The sequence below is a fragment of the Hylobates moloch genome, unplaced genomic scaffold (assembly GCF_009828535.3).
Source record: "Hylobates moloch isolate HMO894 unplaced genomic scaffold, HMol_V3 SCAFFOLD_19, whole genome shotgun sequence".
Taxonomy (NCBI): Eukaryota; Metazoa; Chordata; class Mammalia; order Primates; family Hylobatidae; genus Hylobates; species Hylobates moloch.
In genome coordinates this window covers 15,980,198-16,003,000 of record NW_026652294.1, presented here as the reverse complement: position 1 = coordinate 16,003,000, position 22,803 = coordinate 15,980,198, and the positions used below count along the sequence as shown (strand labels likewise).

At 47.8% G+C, this 22,803-nt stretch overlaps 1 protein-coding gene and 1 long non-coding RNA gene across 2 annotated transcripts in view; one reads left to right on the top strand and one right to left on the bottom strand.

Moving 5' to 3' along the window:
• CACNG2 (calcium voltage-gated channel auxiliary subunit gamma 2) overlaps positions 1 to 11,743 on the bottom strand; it is a 141,841-nt gene extending 130,098 nt beyond the window's left edge. Inside the window, exon 1 of the mRNA XM_032138022.3 lies at positions 10,354 to 11,743. Coding sequence (XP_031993913.1) covers positions 10,354 to 10,564 — 211 coding nt within the window. The 5' untranslated portion in view covers positions 10,565 to 11,743. The remainder of the gene's footprint in view (positions 1 to 10,353) is intronic.
• A 55-nt stretch (positions 11,744 to 11,798) lies between these two features.
• The window catches only part of LOC116458462 (uncharacterized), a 63,011-nt gene continuing 52,006 nt past the window's right edge, over positions 11,799 to 22,803 (top strand). Inside the window, exon 1 of the long non-coding RNA XR_004245333.2 lies at positions 11,799 to 11,974. This is a non-coding gene — a long non-coding RNA (uncharacterized LOC116458462). The remainder of the gene's footprint in view (positions 11,975 to 22,803) is intronic.

Sequence of the window (22,803 nt, the reverse complement as noted above, 5' to 3'; positions counted from 1 at the left end):
AAATGAGACAGGAGAGCCATGGGGCAAAACTGGGATAACAATCGGTCTAGGGGTCAGCAGTGGCTGGTCTCCAGTGAGTTTTGCCTGGTGCAAGGTCAGAGAGGCTGGCACTGGGGCATTGAAGTTGCATGATGGAGGGGGTGGCAAAACAACGGGTGGATTCTTCCTACAACGAGGCTCCAGCAACCATGCACCTGGGATCTTGTACCTGATCCCTGGCATGCTTGTTAGCAGAAGGAAGGCTACCCAAGGTCAAAGAAGTTCAGGAGAGAGTGAATGAATATAGTGTCAGTAAGGAAGTGGGACGGCACTCCGCAAAGGCAAACCCAGGGCTGCTAAATCAGTGCCTCTGGGCCCGGCAGTAACTAACAAGGATTGCAATCGAGAGAAAAGATGACTGCTTCCCAGCAGGCAGTGACTTATCAGCTTTTATGGCAAAGCTGGGGCCCAGGAGGCACCCCAGAGGACCTCCCAGGTTGCAGGGGAAACACCTGCTTGTTGTCAAGGGTTTTTCAGCATGTGGTTTCAGCCAAAGCTTAGGAGAAAAGACTGGTCAATGGATGCCTGAAGTTTTTGTTTAAAAGCCCATCTCCTTCACTAGGTGGGCAACTCCCTGAGGCCAGGCCCCATCTCTTTATTTGTTCATTTGACACCTAGCTCCCAAGCACTTTCTTAGGGCCAGAAATTAGACAAGACTTTGGGGAGATGGTGATGGACAAGGGAGACATGGTCCCTGCCCTCATGGGGCTTCCAGTCTTATAGGGGGACTTAGGTCAGAAACATGTATGTGCTAAAAAAAAATAAAAATAGAAAGTTAGAAAAGAAGCTAGGCACAGTGGCTCATGCCTGTAATCCCAGCACTTTGGGAGGCCGAGGTGGGTGGATCACCTGAGGTCAGGAGTCTGAGACCAGCCTGGCCAACATGGCAAAACCCCATCTCTACTAAAAATACAAAAATTAGATAAGCATGGTGGTGTGCGCCTGTAATCCCAGCTACTCGGGAGGCTGAGGCATAAGAATCGCTTGAACCCAGGAGACGGAGTCTGCAGTGAGCCAAGATTGCACCACTGCACTCCAGCCTGGGCAACAGAGCGAGACTCTGTCTAAAAAAAAGAAAAAACAATGTTAAAGAGGGGGGCAGGACTTGGGGGGCTACTGTAGACAGGGTGGTCAGGAAGGCTCCTTGAGAAGGTGATATTTGAATAGAGACTTTCTGTAGCCACATATTTGTAATGGGAGGGCCCAGCACATAGTATGTGTTCAGTCATGCTTGTTATGCTGGGAAGTGAGAAGAGAAGGGGAGACTGGATGTCCCTCTATTGTACATCACTTACAATCTCCCTTCTCCCCTTTACTCTCTGTTTACTATGACTAACTTAGTGCCAGTCACCTGGTCACTGCAACCACCTTCTCACCTGCTCCGCAAGTCTCACCAGCCCCGACCCACTCCTCATCCCATCCATTAAGCCCTCAACAACCAGTGACCTAGACAGTGGAAAAGCCAGTTGTGATGATCCTACCTGGCTTCCTACCTTTCTGGGCTTCCCTTTTCTTTCATGCTGAAACACAAATTCTCTGTGAGGCGTTTCTGTGCCTTTGGGGTCACATCTATGCTGCCTTCCAGCCTCACCCCTCTCTGCTTTCTACCTTCCATGGGACCATTGGCATTACCAATGCCCAACACATGGGCATCTGTTTCTGCACATGCTGTTCCTGCTGTCTGAAGTGCTCTTTCTTTCCTTAGCTTGCTCACCCATACTTTGCATCCTTGAGAACTCAGTCCTCCCTGGCATCCCTTCCTCCCCAATTCCTGTGCTCCCAGAATCCCCTGTGCGTACATTTCATGCTGTGCAGTTATCATCATCTGTTCACTGGGGTATCTCCTCTACTAGACTGAATTCCTTGAGGGCAGAGATTGAGTCTTTCAACTCTATCCTAGAGTCCCACACAGTACCTGGCAAATACTCGGGAACAGTTGTTGGAAAAGAGCAACCACCACCCTTTTCCTCCTCAAGCAAGTTGCTGGTAAGGCCACATTCTGCTCTATGCTGTTTCCTGAGTCACGGGGCAGGCACCAGCTGCATGCTGGAGAAATCCTCTGGGCTCTCTTAGCACCCTGCCTACGTTTCTCCCTGCAGCAAGATAGCTGACCGTCTTCTTTTGATTCTAAGGCACGTATTTTAAGTTGCAAGATTTTTGAAATTAGAGTGTATTTTATAATTAATGTGGAACATTAAATTTGTCCCCTTCTCCCCTGAAGGCTGTTTTTTGGTAGATAGGTCATTGTACAATTAGCGGTGTCTTAGAACTGAGAGAATATGGAACTGGGGGAATAAAGCCTTTTATGTACCCAGGAGAAAGGACTGGGGGCTGGCTAGGCCATCGCAGCTCACCAGCAATCCCACAGCTAGTGACATGCATTTCCTGGCATTGGGGAGCACAGTTAACATCTCTCTTATTCCTGTTTTCAAAAAGTCTGGTGTTATAACTGAGCCTCATTCAAATTGCAGCTGAAATCCTCGATAATCCTAACTGATTGTAAAATATGCCAAGAATCTCTCTGAATTTGTGGGAGGGTAATAAGGGGAGGTGGCACTAGCTTATGGGGCTGTCTCAAATATTTAGGATGAAACAGAGCCATTTTGCAAGATTCTTATTCTTTAGGGTCCCCTGCTAGGACTCCCCTGGAGGGTCTTGGAAGCAGGCTTAGGAACTTGTTCACCACTGCCTCCCTAGGTTTCACAAAGGGTGGGCACCCACCGTCAACACATTTTTAAATTTAGTTGATTGAAAATTATTTGAGTCTATTTCCACCCTTCTCTGAACTGTCATGGGTAGTTGAGAAGCCTAAGAAACCACTGTATTCAGATCAGCATGGAAGCAAAAGCAGCATGGCAAAGCAGGAAAAGAGCCAGGCACAGTGGCTCATGCCTGTACCCCCGGCACTTGGGGAGGCTGAGGTTGGAGGATCACTTGAGGTCAGGAGTTCGAGACCAGCCTGGCCAACATAGTGATACCTCATCTCTAGAAGAAACTTAAAAATGAGCCTGGTGTGGTGGTTTGCGCCTGTCGTCTCAGCTACTTCAAAGACTGGGGTGGAAGGATCACTGGAGCCCTGGAGTTCAAGGCTGCAGTGAGCTATGATGGTGCCACTGCACTTTAGCCTGGGTGAAAGAGTGAGACTATGTGAAAGAAAGAAAGAAAGAAAGAGAGAGAGAGAGAAAGAAAGAGAAAGAAAGAAAGAGAGAAGGGAAGAAAGAAAGGAAGAAAGAAAGGAAAAAAAGGAAACAGCTGCTCTAATCCTTACAACAAATATAAAGGCAGGTATTTTTATCCCCATTCTGTAGATAAGTATAAATCACAGAGACAGAATCGACTAACCCGAGGTCACACAGCTTATAAGCAAGAAGCCAAAAAACATAACAGAACAGGACCCTTTAACAAGACTAACAAAGCCCTTTGGGTCCTGACTACTTCCACTTGCCCCTCCCACCCTATCCAGCATCACCTCCCTGCCACTCCCCCACCCCCACCCCTCTCAGTTTCCTAGCTACCCTGGCCTTCTGTTGGTACTTGTCTCATTCCTTCCTTGCCTATCTCTGGACATGCTGCCCTCCGACCTGGAACGTCCTTTCTTCCTCTCTTCACCTGGGTTAACTCCTATTCATCCTTCAGATCTTCACTCCCATCTCACCTCCTCAGGGAAGCCTTCCCTGGTTAGCTAGAATCCTAGTAATATGAGCTCACGTCTCATGCATCTCCTGTGAATAGCACTTATCAGAGCTGTAATTTATATATATGTGAGATTATGTGAATTGGGATTCAAATGATGTGAATCGGGGTTCACCAAGGGCAGTGACCCTGAAGGACGCTGCTTCCTATGATGTCCTCACCTCCTGGCCTAGTGCTTGGCACTTTACAGGGGCTCATGAAAGATTTCACCAATAAAATAAATGAGTGAAGGAATTGCCCCATCTATGGCTGCGAACTAACCTGGAAACGTACAATGCCTATTGCATTTGAATATGGGTTTTTGACCAAAATACTTATATTTGAGGTTGAAAGGAGACATTACATTTTGATAAAATATTTCTTGCATTATCAGTCTGGATCTATATCTTCTCCTCCCCTCGACCTGAAAGCGAACACTCAAGGGAAGCTCTCCCCCAGGATCTGTGACAGACACTTTAGATGGTGTGGAGGGAGGAAGGTGTGGCCAGGATCTGTTTAAAGGACTTGCACCCCCGGCACTTTCTTCTCAGGCATTTATTTTCTCTCCAAGCACTTTTTGTTTCCATTATCTTTTTTATTATTGTCCTTTATGCATTCAGTCTCTCTCCCTCTCTCTCTTTCTCTCCATCTCTCTCTCCCTCCTTCCATCCCTCCCTCTTTTCTCTCACTCCTTCCTCTGTATTGAGTTCATTATTTATTTTTTAGAATGTTAAAAAGAGTAATGCTTTGGCCACCACAGCTCACCATGCAGGAAGAATAATCCTTCAGCAGTATGAAGGGACCACCCTTTCTGAACACCCACACGGTAGCAGGAAGTAGTCATGGGTTCATTCATTAACAAGGTAGATTGACTTCTTGCACTGTCATGATTGCTGTGGGCACAGCAATGAGCAGAACAGATGAAAATCCCTGCCCTCATGGAGCTGACAGTCTAGTGGTGAGAGACAGACACCACATATAATGAGTAGAGGACAGAGCGTGCTACAAGGCGGTAAGTACTCTGTAAAAATAAAACAGCAAAGGGGGATGGATGAGGAGTGCAGGTGGAGGTTGTTGATTGCAATTTCAAATAAGGTCATCTGAGAAAAGGGAGGACAGACATCCATTCATTTAATCCCTAAGCCAGCAACTGCCCTTCGAGGAGGAGATTATGCCTCCTTTTTTTCCAGATAAGGAAGCTGAGGGTTAGAGGGGTTAGTAACTTGCCCCAGATCACACAAGGCTGCAGTGCAGGAAGTGAACCCAGGTCTGTGTGGCATCAGTTCTTTCAACGAGACCACAAAAACTTCATCTGAAAACTTCTGTGAGTTACATAGGATGTAAATTTGCTGTTTTCTGAAAATGCTTGAAAACATAAACCCATGGATCATTTACACTGAGGATATCTCCAAAATGAAAGGACAAAATAAAGAGGCACATGGTGAGTTTGGAGTGAAGTTCAGGGTTAGAATTTGCTGCATTTCCTTAGACTCAGCTACTCAGCTCACAGGGGGCGTGGACCAGGGCACAGTCATTGCCACCCTGAAAGGTGCAAAGCAGCTCAAGATGGCAGCTAGGAGGGAGGGGTATGCAGGGGAGTCACTGGGTTGGGACTCAGGCTTCCTGAGATGCTCAGGTTGAGTGCTCAGTGAGGGATGCTCAACAAGACGCAGACCAGATAGAACAGTGCTTATTAGTGAATATAAGCGGGAGGCCACCATGGCTCGGGTCTACTGCCCAGAGCGCTCTGGAGGCTTTCAGAGTGCACGGAATAGGGGGACAATGTAGCCCGATGAGTCATAAGGGGTCTGGATTCAAGTTCTGGCTCTGCCACTGCCTGCCATGTGACTTTGGTGTGTTGTTCACTCCTGTGTGCCTCATTCAGCTCACCTGGAAAGAGGAAGCAAGGGCAGGGAGTGCGGTGTGAACTGACCAGGACTCCAGGTAGAGGAGCTGGGTTTGGCTAACATGGTGAGAATGGCTAGGAATGCTAGGCCTGGCTGTATGGAAAGGCTGCTGGCTAGAACCCAAGCCTGAGGGAAAGTTGTCAGGGTTCTTTGAATTGGATGGAAGGTTTGTGAAAGAGTAGAAGGTTCTGCTGGAGCTAAACAGGGGTGGGCCATTCTAAGGCCTGCTCTCTGCTCAGAGGTGTCTGTTCTGGGGAATATTAAGATCACAGTGAACTTTGGCATACTTTAAAAGCAGAAAAGGGAAGAAAATCAACTGGTTTTTTTTTTCTTTCCTATAGAGGCTGTGTGCATGGATCATTTTTCTTTACCTTTCCTTGAATAATTTGCCTTCACTGTAGCCAATTAGGAGCTGTGCAACTTCAGTGACTGACTCCTTTTGAATTCACTTATCTTATAATAGTGGATTCATGACTCATTATTATTCTTATAAAAAAAGAAGTTCCAGGAAGAACAAACAAATCATTCTGACTTCCGCCCCCCCTTTTCTCCCTCTCTCCTTTTTCTCCCTCTCTCCTTCTCCCTCTCTCCCCACTCTCCTCCCTCTTTCTCTCTCTCTCGATCACTTGGTTGTCACATGTCCTCAAGATGTTTGCGTTCATCTCAGTAATTTTAAGAATTTCTGCATCAATCCATTGATAAATATTTCTTATGCACTTGCTGTGTGCAAAGTACCTAAAGAAAGTCAAATTATCTTGGGAATTATGGAGCAATACTTGTGCAGTGTGAAGGCCTGTTAGTACCTTCCAGATTCAGCCCACCCAGGCTAGAAGGCAAGTGTGTCTGGGAAAGGCTATTGGCTTTCCTAAAATAAAAGATGAATCCCTTTTTTTCCTGCAGAATAAGAGAGCGATGGCTGAGCTGAGCATGGAGCACTGTATCACCTCTCAGGCCATCATGAACTTGGAAAAGATGATTTGGGACCATTGAGACACTTCTTGCTCAAAGAGAACAAGGATGTAGAGTGGCTGACAGAGCCCCTGTGAGCAAGCAGCCTGGTGGGGGCAAGAAAGGAGAAGCCACTGATGGATGAGGAGCTCAGATATTCAGCAGAGGGAATTTGATAGCCTGGACAGAGAGTAAGATTTCTGTTCTGCCTCACAGTAAGGCAAAACGGACAGAGGGGGAGAGAAAACACGGAGTCTGCTTCCTCTACAGACCACATTATGCCCACTGTTGGCTCCACCTCCGCAGGTCTGGAAATCCTTTGGGGGAGCCACGGAGCCAGGACAGAGGGGAGGAAGGCATAGGAGAGAATAAGCACCAAGAGTGAATTTCTTGCTGTCCCTGGAGACGATGTTACCTTTAGGTGACAACAGAGGCTAATATCCTGAGCAGCAAGCCTAGAGACACCTTGCTTGAACAAGCTGTTTTAGCGTCTTGTAGATTTCATTGAACTCTTCTCTGAGAGGGCCAATTCATCTCTCCATGCAGAGATTCTTAACTCAGCTTTCTTAAAAAGTTCACGAACTTCTATCACTCTCCACCTACCTGTATCCACATACACACTGTCCTTTCCCACCCACGCTCCTCGAATCCCCCTAAGGACACCAGCCTGCTAGGGATTTCAAGTTCACACACACACAGAGACTTTTCAGTCTGCAGAGGGAGAAAATAAGGGTGGTGGTTTTTTCTCTGGCCCTTCTCCCTCTCCCCCTGTGCCTGTCTCTAACAGGTGGTCATGTCTCTTCTCATTCTTCAGCAGACTAGTTAATTTCAAAAGCAGCCTTAGAGGCAAGGATATTTTTTTTTTTCTATTCTTATTTTCATCAAGAGGTGAATGAAAATAATCACCTCAGGAGACAAAAAGCCCTAATGAAAACCAGACAGCAAAAGAGATCAGAGGAAGACAGGGTTGTTTTTCATCTGGAGTCATTAGTGGCATCTTAGAAAGAAGATGTGAAATCTGTTCGCAACTTCTCTGGATTGGGCAAAAACACAGATCAAGTAGTTAAGGGGTGGGGGGTGGGGGGATCTTTTTTGAAAGTCCAACTTTTCACACAAAAGAAACACAAGTTGGGGGAACCTCAAGCACTGGAGATCAACAACTTGATCTCCATAGAGAGCGACCCCATTCTGAGTGCTCATAAAAGCAAGCACACTGACAGCCCCCAAGGACTGTCTACGCCAACTTCCAGAAACAACTGAACTTACAGCCTTTGGAGATCAGTGCAGTCTTTGAAAATAAGAAGCTTACAATCTCCAAACCACTTCCTAAGTGGCCAAGGCCCAACTTCCTAAGGTGGTCCCAGGCCTGCAAAGCTTCAATTGACAGAGGCTTTGGAAACTAAAGGCCAGGTCAAAAGCGGGCCCGGAGCTCCAGCCCTTCCTGCCCTGGCCATGGCTACAAGTGGAAAGCGAGTATCATCCCTGAGGAGAGCCTGGCAGGGCTCCACAGTACTGCCCGGGGGTAGCGAAGCCCTGCTGGGGAGTGTGCCTCAACCCACAGTGCCTGTGCGCATCACACAATCCTCGGGAAGTGTTGCAATTCTAACCCTTTACAGACGATTCAGGGAGAGAGGGAGTGTGCAGCTTGGAGAGAAAGTTAAAGGGGGTGGGCAGCACATTTGGGGGTGTGGACATCAAACAGATGGAATTTTAATGAAAATACTTAAGCCTTTTTAATGCACGAGTGATACAAAGCTACCTCTAGTCTGTTTGCCTTCTGGGAATTACACAATGTTTAAAAGATCACAATATTAAGAATTTGGAAATAAAACACGGATTTAGAAAAGTATATTTATGCCAACCCACCCATTTCTGGGTGTATTTACGGTAAAACAATGTCTTGTCTCTCCTATAGTCTCTTGGCTACCTATCTCCCTCCATCCATCTAACTAAAATCCAAGGAAAGCAAATTGCTACTACGATCATTTTCCTAAAGCGGTACTCATTCACTTTGCTTTTCTTCTCTTTTGGAATAAAAGTCTGTCATAAATGTTTAATTAAATGGAAGTCTTTCCACTGTTAATGACTAGCTGTTTGAAAGGCTTTTCATTTTTTTAAGGAGGGGGTGTGTGTGTGCATGTGTTTAAAACAGTCCCTATTAATTTCTTGATATTGATTCTCTGGCTGGGGAAGAGCATATAATATTCAGCATAGAGCTCCTCTGCAGAATATGTTAAAGACAGCGGTTTGGATTGAGAAAGGGCACCAAATGCAGTATGCGTCAAATAGACCATCGCTCAATGAAGTCACTTAGCTATTCAAAACATGTTCAGCCATCACTCAACCGTTTGCACCAAGAATGTTGGGAGGGGGCATGGGATTTGTGCTCTTTCCCAGATGTAATCACTTCCGAAAGTGTGGCTGTTGCTCAGTTTGGGTTAGACCCTGGGGCCACATCAGTTTCTCTCTCACCCATCCATTTCCCTCTCTTCTCCCCCATCTCCTGGTCTCAACTCCCTGCATCACCATCCCATGTTGAGCTTAACAAACAATCCTGCAGTCCTTGCTTCCCGACGCTGCCTCAAACGGCCTCCAGTATTGGTTCATATCAGAAGCAAAACACATAAGCCTTTTCTTTCCCCCACATGGAAGCATACGTATCTCTCTGTGCACGTCCATCTATGGGTGGCTGTAGCTTGCACACACAGACATATATAGCCATTCAAATGCAGTCCCTCATATTAAAGTCTGTTGCCAAATGCAGGCTGGATGACCCACAGGAGTTTTTTTCTGTGCTTATTAATGTGTCCCAGAAGTACATGCCTTCATCCATAGCCTGATCCCCCAGCCTTTACACTGTGTCAGCCCCTGTGCCCACAGCACAGACACACATGCCTCAACCTCCGCAAGATCAAGGCAAACAGCTGACACCCCCACTCCCCCCTCAACCTCCCCATGCCCTCGCCTCCCTCCCTCCCTGCCTGCCTGCACGTCTGATTCTCAAGCCGGCTGCAATGCTGACTCTACTAGCTTCTGGCTAACAGACATGTCACTCTGTGGAAGCCTAACCCGCAAGTGAATTGCTGTTTATTAGAACTTAGGCTTATTTCCTGTGAGAGACATATGTATTTTTAGACTTTGTAAACGTTAAAATGCACAAATACACACACGCAGCCAGCCACCTCGAATGATATGTGTGGCTCATAGACATTACGAAATGCTCTTGAACTCAGCCTGAGATCCTGGAATAATTAGGATTTACCAAATAAGGATTCTTAGAAACAACATATTCTTTTTTAAATAAGGAGATTTGCAGATGGTGATGCGTCTAGGACTTTTGGAGAGTAAGGAGAAGAGGAGGGAAAAGGGAAGAGCATTTTTGAATTCTTCATTGTGAAAAGAGAAACAGCATACACAGAAGCAATTATTTTACCCTCTCATAGATGGCAGTGCTAAATCGGATGGTAAATCCTAATGACTCCAAAGCAGGCAGAACACCTTTGACTTTTAAAGACAATCTCTTGTCGTTTTCACCATGTCATAGATTATTCCAATGAGGATGTTTGAGGGGAAGAGGGGGTGGCGGAGGCGAGGGAGTAGAGTATGGGTTTTGCTTATTGATTTTCTTTCCTCTGAAACTAACCCAACCAACCTTGATTGGTGGTGGAAGGAGTGAACTAAGAAAATGGTGGAATGTAAAGGGGACTTATTTGGAGGAGGGTGGGGAGGGGGGAGTGAAAGGGGAGGGGTGGGGTGGAGAGGGGGGAGGAGATGGGAAGTCAAATACCTTCTAGGCAGCAGGTTCTCCATAATCCGGAATGGGTCATAACTTCCTCGTTCTTTTTGCTGGTTTCATTCTCACTGACACTTTTGGTCTTGCAAACCCCTCTGGAGTAGAGCCAATAGTCGGTTCCCACAGCTATGGTCATCAGGCTGAAGGCAGCGAAAGCACCAACGGTGGTTAAAAGCATTTGAACACCTCGATCAAACAGCCCCATAATTCTTCATTATATAAACACCCAACCGACTTCTGGTTCTCGGGAGAGTGTGTGTGAGGGTGCAAGTACTAAAGCCAAAAAAAAATAAATAAAAATAAAAATTATTCCACTACTAATATAATGGATATATGTATGAATAGAGAATATGGAGAGTTATAAAAAAAGGGAGGTAAGAAAGCTCACGGAAAAGAGTGTAAATTATAAAGATCACACGGGAAGAGGCTTGCCTTTTGAGATCAGAAACTGTTCCAGTTGCAGTGTTTTTTTTTTTTTTTTTAAAAAAGGAAAAAAAATAAAAAGACACCCCCCACCCCCCCAAGTGAGATGCCTTAATCTCTTTTTCTAAAATTCTGGTCTCCAGTTTCCATATGTGATAGTTAATTTGGAGATGGCTTCCACAGTGAACCAGGGAACAGCCGAATTCTCAACACCATTTCTCATGGTCGGGACCTAGACAGTTAGAGATTGTAAGAGCCGAGATGCAACCTTCGGTCTTCGTTCTCGGCTCTGCGGCCTGCGCCATGAAAATCCTTTGCTTCGCCAGTTCTCTTCCTTGGGGGGTCTCGGCGCTTTCGTTTCAGACCAGACTTCTCAGTATTCTGTAAGCCCTTGAGCTCAGCTGCACAGGTGCGGGGGTCTCGCTTGCCATGGTTTTGCCCGGGCAGCGGCGGCGGCGGCGGCAGGGCGGGCAGGCGCGGCGGCGGCGGCGGCAGCAGGACGAGCAGCGGCGGCGGTTATTGTTGTTGGTGGCGGGGGTAGTGTTGGCGAAGTGGGGGAGAGAGGGGGTTTCTCCCGGAGAATCGAGGCGGGTTTCCCTCCCCCTATCTGCAAAGCTCCTTGAAACGAGGGAGCCGGCGTCTTGCTGCAGGGTGGGCCGCGCGCCTGCCCCCCACTCGCTGCCGGCTGGGCCCCCGCGGAGGCGCTCCCACCTACTGCATTACGGGTGGTGCTGAACCGGACAGCTCCCTGCGCCGCCCGCTCCGCGCGCTCCCCGGCTCCCAGGGCCGCCCGCCAGGAGGGGGGCGCGGGCCAGAGTCCTCCCTCCCCGGGGCAGCAAGGCCAGCGCAGAGCGGGGGCCGCCTTTCCTCTTTTTACCCCTCTCCCAAATCCTAAAATGAGCGCTCTCCTGGGCTCCCGGAGCTTAGAGGAAGGCGTAGCTAGAGATAGCTCGCTCCCTCTCCCTCTCCCTCTCTCTCTCTCTCTCTCTCACTCTCTCTCTCTCTCTCTCTCTCCCTCTCCCTCTCTCCCCCTTCCCTCCCCCGTTGGTGTTTCTTCCAGCTCAGCCTCCTTCTCATTCCATCTCTACGTGCCCAGAGCTTCAAATACAACCCTCCCATCACAGTCAGACGGGCACAAAACTTCAACCAGCCGTTTCTCTGCCTGGAAGCGGCGAACATGTAACCTGGACGGGTAATTACAAACACGTCTTTATGTGTTTTTTAAATCATTGTTTTCACTTTGCTTTGCTGGGGATTTGTTTTATTTTGTTGGTCCGTTAGATGTATCTTCTTTCGGTTTTCCTCTCTCCTCTCTTTGTCTCTCTCTGGCTTACCAGGGGGTGTGCATTGCTCTATCTGTGTCTCTCTGTAGTTTTCCGTGAAATTCCAAATATTGCTTCTACAAGCAGACATTTTGGAAAGATTATTCTTGGAAAAGGGTGCAAAAGGGCGACTCGTAGCTGGGGCTTGGGCACTGATTTTCATTTCAAGGATAAACATGTTCTCAGGGGAAGTAGGTGAAATGTGAATCCTTCTAAGTATCCTATGTCATTCATAAACTGGTTCGGAAGAGATAAAAAATCTTCCTTCTATGAACACTGGAACACCAAAACCCTCCCCTCTTCCTCAGAAGAATCATTGTTTGTGGGTTAATTACAGTGTCCCCTCTCATTTCTCTTATGTGCAACTTTTCCTTAATGTGACCTCTGGTAGAAAGAAGCACATTAATTCCTGCTGCTATGGATTACATCTTTTTCTCTGATCACTTTTATAGTTAAGTGAGTAAGAGCACATGAGGCATGAGATGGGTTCATGTTTTTGATATTTTGTGTGTGTGTGTTGAGGGGGGGACCCTGAAGAGGATGTGAGTATGATGAGTCAATTGAGGCAGGGGGAGTTGAGATGTTTCAATCCCATAGCTCAATTATTCAATACTTTCTTCTCTTTCCCTCTACTTTTTTTCTTGAGATTATTTGTTTGACAATTTCTCAGTGATCTGGTGATTATCAGAGGTATATAAAAGATGAGTGAATTAAAAACAGTCTTTCTTTGGTGTAAAGTCCATTGCCTAACTTCTTTCGCTCAGCTCAGAGTTGGTCTGCAGGTACGACCAGTGTATTCTTTTTGACATAGAAAAACTACCTGTTTCTTCGCCCAGCACAGAACTTCCTTTCTCCCACTCTGTTCTTTTCTCAGAAGGGAAAGGCTCCTATGAGGGGCAATTGCTATGCTTCTGGTATCTGGGAGAGGGTCCTGGTGTCTGGAGAACAGAACCAAGGTTTCTTCAACCTCTGCTAAGGTACCTTTGGGGTACAGCAAGAGCTATATTTGTGGGCTGAAGACTTCTCCATTTTGGTTGCTTGTCCTGTGAAGATAGGGATGGGTACTGGAATGGGGAGGGCTAATCTGCTGATCCCATACAGCAGGGAACCTAGCAAGTTCAGCCAGTGGCTCAGGTGGCTGATTTTCATGGCTTCTGTCCTTGAAGCAAAGGTGAGGGGCAGGCACCAAGTCCTCCTCTTAGATAGGCTAAGGCTTTTGCGGGGAGTGGAGAGCAGGTTGGGGGTAGTCACATGAGCCAAAGAGGCTTGCCCTCACTTATTGCTGTCATCTTGGTTGTCCTTGACCTGTCCAAAAATCCCTTTAGACTGCAGATAGAGCCCTTCTTCTCATCTCCCTACCCCTTTCAGACCAACCCCTGAAAGTTCTGCTCAAAAGAAATCAGTAACAGAGGCTCAGAGGCTTCTGTTTGTCCACAGAATCTGCTAACAACTTAGCCACTGACAGCAGCTGCAGCTTTAGCAGCATTTGATTAATCTTCTGGCCAGATGATCATTGAGAAAAGGGAAAGGGGCGGGAGAGGAAAGCAACAGCTTTTAGGCTGCCAGCATGGACAGTGCAGAGACTACCGGAGACAGAATGGGCCTGGGGCACAGCTTGACTCTGCTACTCAGTAATGGTATAGCTCCAAACAAGTTAAGTTCCTAGAGCCTCAGTCTTACTGTATGTTAAATGGGCACTTTAGCACCTACCTGTTCCTTTCTGAAGTTCCTCCCAGCTACCGCCAAGCCACCCATCCTATTCAGACCTCCACCATCATACGTATAGCACATAATTGTGTATGTGTTGTCTCTTTCACTTATTTGAAAGCTCTTTGAGGTCAACAGCTGTGTCTTTTTCACTGTTATATCTTTGGGACCTGGAGTATAGCTTTATATATAGTAGATACTTGATGAACAATGGCTGGAGTGATCACAGTAAGGATTAAATTGTAGACGTGAAGTGCCTGACACACAGTATGCACTCAATAAGTGTGGGTTTTCTCTCATTTCTCCTCCCCTCTTTTACATCCAAATTGGCCTCCTCTTCCTCCTCCTCCTCCTTCTCCTCCTCCTCTTCCCCTCCTCCTTCTTCTTCTTCTTCTTCTTCCTCTTCCTCTTCTTCCTCTTCCTCTTCTTCCTCTTCCTCTTCTTCCTCATGGGGTCTCCCTGTATCACCCAGGCTGGAGTGCAGTGGCATGATCTTGGCTCACCCACAACCTCCGCCTCCTGGGTTCAAGCAATTCTCCTGTCTCAGCCTCCCGAGTAACTGGGATTACAGGTGCCTGCCACATTGCCCAGCTAACTTTTTGTATTTTTAGTAGAGCCAGGATTTCACCATGTTGGCTAGGCTGGTCTTGAAGTCCTGACCTCAGGTGCGAAGTCCTGACCTCAGTCCTGACCTCAGTCAGCCCTCCTTGGACTCCCAAAATAGGCTGGGATTATAGGCGTGAGCCACCGTGCCTGGCCTCCAGCCTCTTTTTCTATATGGTTCCTGTACCACACCCCTCCCCTTCCCTACCTAGTTCTTCTCCTTAGGTCCCTTCTGCTCACCAGGCAAGGCTACCTGGGAAGAGCTGGCTTGGTACAAGCCCCGTTGGATGGTTGGGACACACCAGGGATACTTAGTACTTAGTAGCTGCTAAATGGATGCTCTTAGGGGAGCAGCTTTGTATGCCTGCATTTGGTTACTTGGGAAGGGCTTAGAGGAAATTAGCTGAAATGCCACAGGCCTGTTTTGAGTTGCTTCTTTGATGTAGTGAAAATAACATGGGATTTCAGCGCAGCAATCCTGGCCTTGAAGCACAAGGCTGCCATTTCCTCACATGTGACCTTGGACAGTCATTTAACCTCTCTGGAAATTTGTCTCTTCATCTGTCTAGGAGGACCACAGATATGAGCATTATGGTGTGATTGTCAGTGTTACATGTTAATAGCATGTGAAAAGCTAACATTTGTTGGGCATTTGCTATGTGCCAGGCACTGACCTAGGCTGAATCCTACAATGATCCTATGAGGTAAATGCCGTCATTATTCCCATTTTACAGATGAGGAAAACTGAGTCACATAATGGTTTAAGTATTTGGCATACGGTTCCCCAGACAGTAAGTGGCAGAGCTGGGAATCTAGTCCAGCAGCTTGGCTTGAGAGCCTCTTCCTTAAAGAGGAAGAGGAAGAGGAAGAAGAAGAAGGAGGAGGAGGAGGGGAAGGGGGAAGAGGAGGAGGAGGAGGAGGAAGAGGAGGGGGAGAAGGAGGAGGGGAAGAGGAGGAGGAGAAGGAGGAGGAGGAGGAGGAAGAGGAGGCCAATTTGGATGTAAAAGAGGGGAGGAGAAATGAGAGAAAACCCACACTTATTGAGTGCATACTATGTGTCAGGCACTTCACGTCTATCTGTGTCTTCACCCAAGATATGAGCTTTCTGAGTAATGGTATTGCATGAGGCTATTTACTCCTCATCCACAGATTTGCCAGGCATTTGTGAAGTAACTCCTAGGAGCCAGGCATTTTCACACAGATTCTCACACATAACTCCCCAACAATCCTGCAAATGCATATTAATAACTTTTCCTATAGGGAGAGTAAACAGAGGCTCAGAGAGGTCATCTATCAAGTTGCAAGGTCATATTTCAAGTAAATGTAACAGCAGATATTTGAACACTTTGCACTGCTTCAAGTTCTACTTCCTACAAGTCCAGAGTTTATTCATTCAAAGAATTGAGCACCCACTGTGTGTGACATACCATGCTAATTCCTAGTGATGGTGAGCAGGACAAACATAGTCCCTGCCTCCAAGAACCTACAGACAAGGAGGAGGAGTATACAGATGAAGAATGACCACATCGAAGTAAAGAAAATAATACAAAAGATATTGTGAGGCCATGGGGCAGGGAGGACAAACTTAACCTTAGGGGCTGAAGGACATCTTCCCTGAGGACAGGATATTTAAACTGACGTGTAGGAATGAGAAAGAGGTACCTAGGCCAAGCTGGGGGTGGTTAGAGGGTGCAAGGGAAGCTGAGAAGAGGAATATTTCAGGCTGGGAGAGTAGTTTGTGCAAAGGTTCAGAAGTGTGAGTAAGATGATTGGCCAGTTTTGAGGGAAAAATACTAAGCATGGCCGATCCTAAGACAATGATAGGAAATGTGTTAGGCCAAGCACCTGGAGACCATGGAGGGGAGGTTGGAGGATGAGCAACAACCTGGAAGAAGCTGGTGGGATATGGAAGGAGAGAACCAACCCTGGAGGCAGGAAGACAGTGGGAGACAGGAAGGCAATTGCTGCTGAGCTCTAAGCAGGAAGTGATGGTGGCTTGGACCAGCACAATGGCAATGGGATGGGGAAAAGTGAAGGTAATCAGGGTATTTCGGAAGAAGTGGATGACTATTGGTGTCCATTGCTGAGATGGGCAACTGTGAGGCAGGAGCAGGTTGGGGTTTGTGTGTGGGGTGGGGGATGATGCAGGAAGGTGGGGAAAGCCAAGAATTCTGCTTTGGCCATGTATCTAGTTTTGCTACATTCTATTACCTCTTCACTCCCTTCTCCCAGCCTATATTTTCTTGGCATGTGAATTAATTAATTAGCAATGTAAAGAACTCATGAAAGAAGAGATTTCGGCTGTTCACATTGTATTTCCAACACTTGGAACAGAGCCTAGCACACAGTAGGTGTTCAATCAAAATGAATATCTTTCTTGCTATAAAATTTCAAATGCATGTCTTCTCTGTGTCAGGCCCTGTGCTGAGGTACAAGGGATGAAGATGGGATTAAACTATCATAATCAGGGAGGATTGGAAAGTACATAGCTGACCCAGGGCATGCCAACCAGCCTGGGAGAGGGGTGGGTGTCTGGCATTCCCCACTGCATGTGCCCACAGTCCCTGTGTTCATCCTCTTGTGGCACTTCCATGTTTTGAGTTGCTGTTTCGTGTCTGAACTTGTCTGGCGCATCAGTTCTCACAACTGTCGGTTCCCACAGCTAAGCAAGCCTGCTCTGCTCTCTAGGGCTACAGAGCTAGTACGTAGTAGGTCTGCAATGCTTATTTGATGAATAAATGAACATAATGAAGGCATGGGCTGTGGAAGTCCATGGCAGGAAGCATTCATTTCTGTCTTGCAGTGTCTCAGAAGGCTTTGGGGATAAGCTGACCCTCAAAGACCAGGAGAAAAGATCACAACTGGTGAAGGAACAGAGGAGGGCATTCCAAGCATGGCAATCACACATACAAGTGCAAAGAGGCATGAAGCTGCACGAGGGACCTCAAGGAGGTTGGTGTGACTGATGGGGGTGGACAGGAAGGCTGGGGCTCAATCCAGAGAGACTGCTGTGCCTGGGGTTAGGGACCATCCATCGGCGTTGATTTCCTGGGGGGCCCTCGTCCTGCCAGAAGCAAAGTGGGAAGAGAACAGGCTGTGCCATCAGAAGGCCCTCGGTTTGAATCTCAGCTCTCTGCTGCTTATGCTTCCTGACCTTAGGCAGCGATTTAACCCCTCTGAGCCCCAGCTCTTCCTCACTTGTAAATAGGGACCTAGTTTGTTCTTCTTGAAGGCCCTTTGCACTTGCTGCCTCCCCTGCAGGAATGCTTGTTCAGGTCTTAGCTTCCATATCACCTCCAGGGCAGCAGTGCTGGTCACTCTGGGTGACACTGACCTGCTTTGTTTTCATGATCACAGCCTCACATTCTCTTGTTTATCATCTGAAATCTCTTCCTGCCCACCCACCTCCTCCAGGACATCAGACGATATCTATCTTGTTCATTGCAGTATCCCCAGTGCCTAGAAAGTGCCTGGAACAGCATAAATGCTCAGGGAATATTTTTTGAATGTATGAATAAGGTTATGGTTGTTGGGATTAAGCAAGGGAAACCCTATTTACGTATTTGGAAGATAGGAGGAGCAGGTCTCTAGAAGCCCCTGAACGTTGGTGGGTGAGTGGAACTTGGGGAAATGAGGGTGCCCTGAGTTGATGATGGGGTGTGTGCAGGAGTGAGGCAGAGTGAGGGTCAGACTTGGGGAGGTGGCACTGGCCTGGTGCCACCCTCGCTGCTCCCCCAGGGCCTGCTCTTCTCTCTCGGGCCACAGAGTTTCTCAGCCTCATGCTGGAGCACCCGCTGCAGAAAGGTCTAGATGGGGCTGTTGGCCCCCAGGCTGGGAGGGAAGGAGACGTAATGAGATGGCAGGTTTTACTCCTTACGTCTGGGAACTGCCCAGAAAACCTCAGGGAGCCCCAGGGTCAGATGCCAAAGGAGGCTGGGGTGGTGGGCAGAGCAGGGCTGACCAAGCTTGGAAAGTGGGATGTATTATTGAAGGGGAGTGGTTAGCTCTGAGTCTGGTAAGAACAGAAAGCAGAAACCCTGGGTATAGCCATGTCCAGAACAAGAATCCCCACAGAGAAGTCACCTTCCCACCCAGCACAGGACTGTCACCCCCAAGAGAGTCCTGAGCCACCAAGCACGCTAGCCTTTCACCCTACCACCCCTGGGCTGGTATGGGATTTCCCCCAAAACTAAACTACAGCAAAGAAAATTCCGATAGCAAATTAATCACAAAGTTACAGATTAGAAAAAATGAAATAAAAAATGTGCACATAGAGATGCAAGGGAATAGCAAGAAGAAGAATATGAGCCGGCCAGGTGTGGTGGCTCACGCCTGTAATCCCAGCACTTTGGGAGGCCAAGGCCGGCAGATCACTTGAGGTCAGGAGTTTGAGACCAACCTGACCAACATGGTGAAACACGATCTCTACTAAAAATACAAAAATTAGCCCAGCATGGTGGTGCATGCCTGTAATCGCAGCTACTTGGGAGGCTGAGGCAGGGGAATCACTTGAATCTGGGTGGTGGAGGTCCCAGTGAGCCAAGATTGTGTCACTGCACTCCAGCCTGTGTGACAGAGTGAGGCTCTGTCTCAAAAACAAAAAACAAAAAGGATTGTGAGAGAGGCCAGGGCAGGAAGCAGGGCCATTTCCAGTGACTTTTAAAGGAGCAGCCATCCAATGGCGGATGGAGACAGTGAGATGCACGCAACCTACTTGGGCAAGCAAGATTGGGAGGGGACACAAAATGGTCCTGCATGGCCTGGTGACCAGGCTTAGCCCCCTCACAGCCCCACTTTCCTGCCTTCCTCCCTCCAGCCAAACCAGCCTCCCTCTGTCCCTGGATCCTGGTCCCTTGCCCACTCAGGGCCTTGACATCACCATTTCTCTGCCTGGGCCACGCATCTCTTGGCACTGGGCTCATGCCCTCTTTCCCACAGGTGTCTGTTCTGAGAGGCCCAACTGACCACCCAATGAAGCCTGTCCCACTCCCCATCATTGCAAATTCTTTATCTGCTGAAGTTTTATCCTTAGCCCTTAGCAGCAGCCCTCACCTCCCATAGATTTTTATTTTCTTATTTATAGTGCAAGGATGGGGCCTGGCTATGTTACTGCTTCCCTGCCTTGCATATGGTATCTGGCACACAGTAAATATGTGTGGCCCGATGTGGCAACTACATATGGACCGAATGGGAAAACCGCTGGGTCAGCAGGGTGAGAAGTGGAATCAAAGCAGGAAGAGGAGGAAGGAAAGGGAATGGTCTGGTTGGAGTATCCCGGGAGGGCTGGCCTGGAACTCTGCACAGGGAGGACAATGGGGTCTTTAGGAGAAGGCAATGGGTGGCTTCAGAGGTCCCTGGGCAGAGTGGAACCTAGAGAGGTGACAAGGGAAGAAACGGAGGGGACTTCTTTCCATGTGGATTTCAGCAGATTAAGGAGGAGGTGTCCCCAGGATTGCTAGGGAGAGGGCTGGGTGCCATGCAGGCTGGGGAGTGGATCCTGGGGGTCAGGGTCCAGTCTGATGCTGGCCAGCATTGTGGCCTCAAGTGACAACAGCCCGAGGTCTCATTGGCCCTGTCTGGAAAATGGGGGCAGCATCACCTGCCTTGAGGTGCTGTTCTGATAATTAAATAAAATAATGTAGAAAAAGTACTTCCCACGCCTACTCCATAGTAAGCCCTAAATAAATATTAGCTACATGTTGAGCTCCTACTGGGTGTTATGTGTTTTGAATAAAATACAAAAAGAAAGAAAGAAAGGAACCGACGTAGCCCTGCTCAGAAGCAGTCACTCTCAAGTGGAGAGAGACCTGCACGCAGAGCTCAATATAATGGCAACAGGATGGGGAGAGGGCAGAGGGAGGCATGCTGGGGAACACACCCTGTAGTGGACAGGGAACGCCACCTGGGTATTCAGGAAGGGCTTCCAGGAGCTGGGACAGCTGCTCTCGGTCTTGAAAGATAAATGGAAGACTCAGAGGCAGAGAAGGCCAGGGAAAGGTTTTCTAGGCAAAGGGAATAGTAGACCCAACCTATATGGGGCATGAAATAGTTATTCAACAAAAGTTAGTGCCAAGTGCAGTGGCTCACATCTATAATCCCAGAGCTTTGGGAAGCCGAGGCAGGAGGATTGCTTGGGGCCAGAAATTGGATACTTGCCTGGAAAACAGTGAGACCCCATCTCTACAAAAAAAAAAATTAAAAAATTAGCCAGATATGGCTCACGCCTGTAGTCCCAGCTACTGGGGAGGCTGAGGCAGAAGGATCACCTGAGCCCAGGAGTTTGAGGCTGCAGTGAAATATAAGCGTGCCACCGCACTTCAGCCTCAACCACAGAGCAAGACCTCATCTCTTAAAAAAACTTTTTTTTTTTAAATATTAAAAAGTCCCATAAGTTTGTTGAGCACCTAACATCAGTGAACAGGACTGGCGTACTCCCTGCCTCTAGGAACATTAGGAACATACATTCCCAGAAGGCAGCCACTATGTAATTGACTACACAATTGATTGATAGTTTAATTGTAATTGTGGTAAGTGCATGTTGCATTTGTGGGAGCTGCAGGTAATTCTGTTTCTCCAAAGTGCTACGAGGGAACTGGCAGAGATCAGCTGGAAAGGGAGGCGGGGCCTGGTCAGGGAGTGCCTTCAATCCAACTTAGTGCCTACTATGTGCTAAGCTCTGTGCAGTGGATACAAAGATAAACAAAACTAAGTCAGTCACCCGCAGGAACCAATGACTGAATGCAGCGTGATCAAGGAGGTCCATGGGGTGGGTGACAGGGACATGGTAGGGAGGGCTTCATAGAGGAGGTGACCTTTCCCCTTCCCCCAGTTGAATAGCAGCCCAACAGCCTGCTGTCCTTCCTTTTAAGGAACAGGGCTTCCCGACCCTGCAGGCTCAAAGAATCGTTAGTCACATCCGAGGCTGGCTCAATAGCAAAGTGTTCTGAGCCTGGTGGAGTTTCTTTTTAGGCGTCTGGTGCAAGTGAAGGAGATGTTGGTATCATATTGAGGTACAGACCCAAAGAGCAGTAGGTGAGAGGACTAACAGGCTGCTCCTGTGTCCAAAGGCTTTAGAAATGCTGGCTGTGCCCCATTATCCCAAGCTTGTACCTCTCTCTGACTGCTCATCTGTAGAATGGGTGTGATGGTGGAGTCATGGGGCTGCTTTTGTCATGGGGATTGAATGGGGTCTTCTCCTGCTAGGTTTTCATAATGAGTGCTTTGTCTGTGCTGCCAAGTGCACCACCAATTCCATAAATGTGGTTGACCTGGCTCCTTACAGAGGAGGTCGAAATCACCAAGAGTTCTGAACATCTATAAGCTGTGGCCCAACCCCATATTCTGAAAACAGGTCTGATTAGCAACACACTGTAATGGGTAGACAAGGTCCCCATCTCCTGGCCCCTGATGGGTTTTACAGATTGTCAAGTTCCTCTTTTCCTAAAATAGCTTCCTCTTCAACAACCTGTGGGTGCCTGAGTCCCTCTGTTGGTATCAGTTGGGCTATCTGGTATGTTTATGGGTAGTCTTATCTGAGCCAAGTAACCTACTATGTGTTAACACGCCAACTCACTCCATGGGTCTGCTTGCAATTCAGAACCCACTGCCATGCAGAGGGACATCGGGGGGCCTCCTTGGCCCCCAGACTGGGCTAGGCTTGCTGTCCTAGCTAGGTTCCTGCACCCTCTTCCCTGGGTCCTCATCTCCTGTCCTGCAAATGCTGTTTCATCATCTTTCCTAAGAAGCCTCAAGTTCTGAACGATGGGGTCCTTGTCCTTTGTGGTTGTCATTGTGCCTTTTGTATCTTGCACATGGTTTGGCACAGAAAAGGGCCTGAATACACACAGGTTGTTGATAAATGTGGGGTAGGGGTAAGTTAGAGAGAAGAGGAGGAAATTGATAATAATAGCATATTCTGTCAATGGCAGGAGACCACGTTGACCTCCCGGTTTCCATGACACTTGGGGAGTATGGCTGTGTGCTTGGTATACGTCACGTCGTATGAACTCATTTAATCTTTATAGCAAGTCCTCAAGGGAAGTTCTGTGATGGCCCTCAAGAGGCACAGAGAGGGTAAGCAATTTGCCCAAGGTCACACAGCGAATATGTGATAGAGTCAAGATTTTAGGCCCTGAGGCTCTTGTACTATAGAGACTCCTACTAATAGATAACCTATTATGTGCTGGGCATTTTCTCCCTTAATGCTATAAAAATCTTGGGAAAGCTGAAGCTCAGGGGGCTGACCCTGCCAAGCCAAAAAGCCAGCAAATGGCAGAGCTGTAATTTGCACACAGCTCTGCCTGTTGGCAAAGTCCTGCCCAGTACACAATCAGGGCCCCAGAGTGGGGAGAGACTCTGCGGGTTAGGTGACTCCCCGACTTCCACTTAC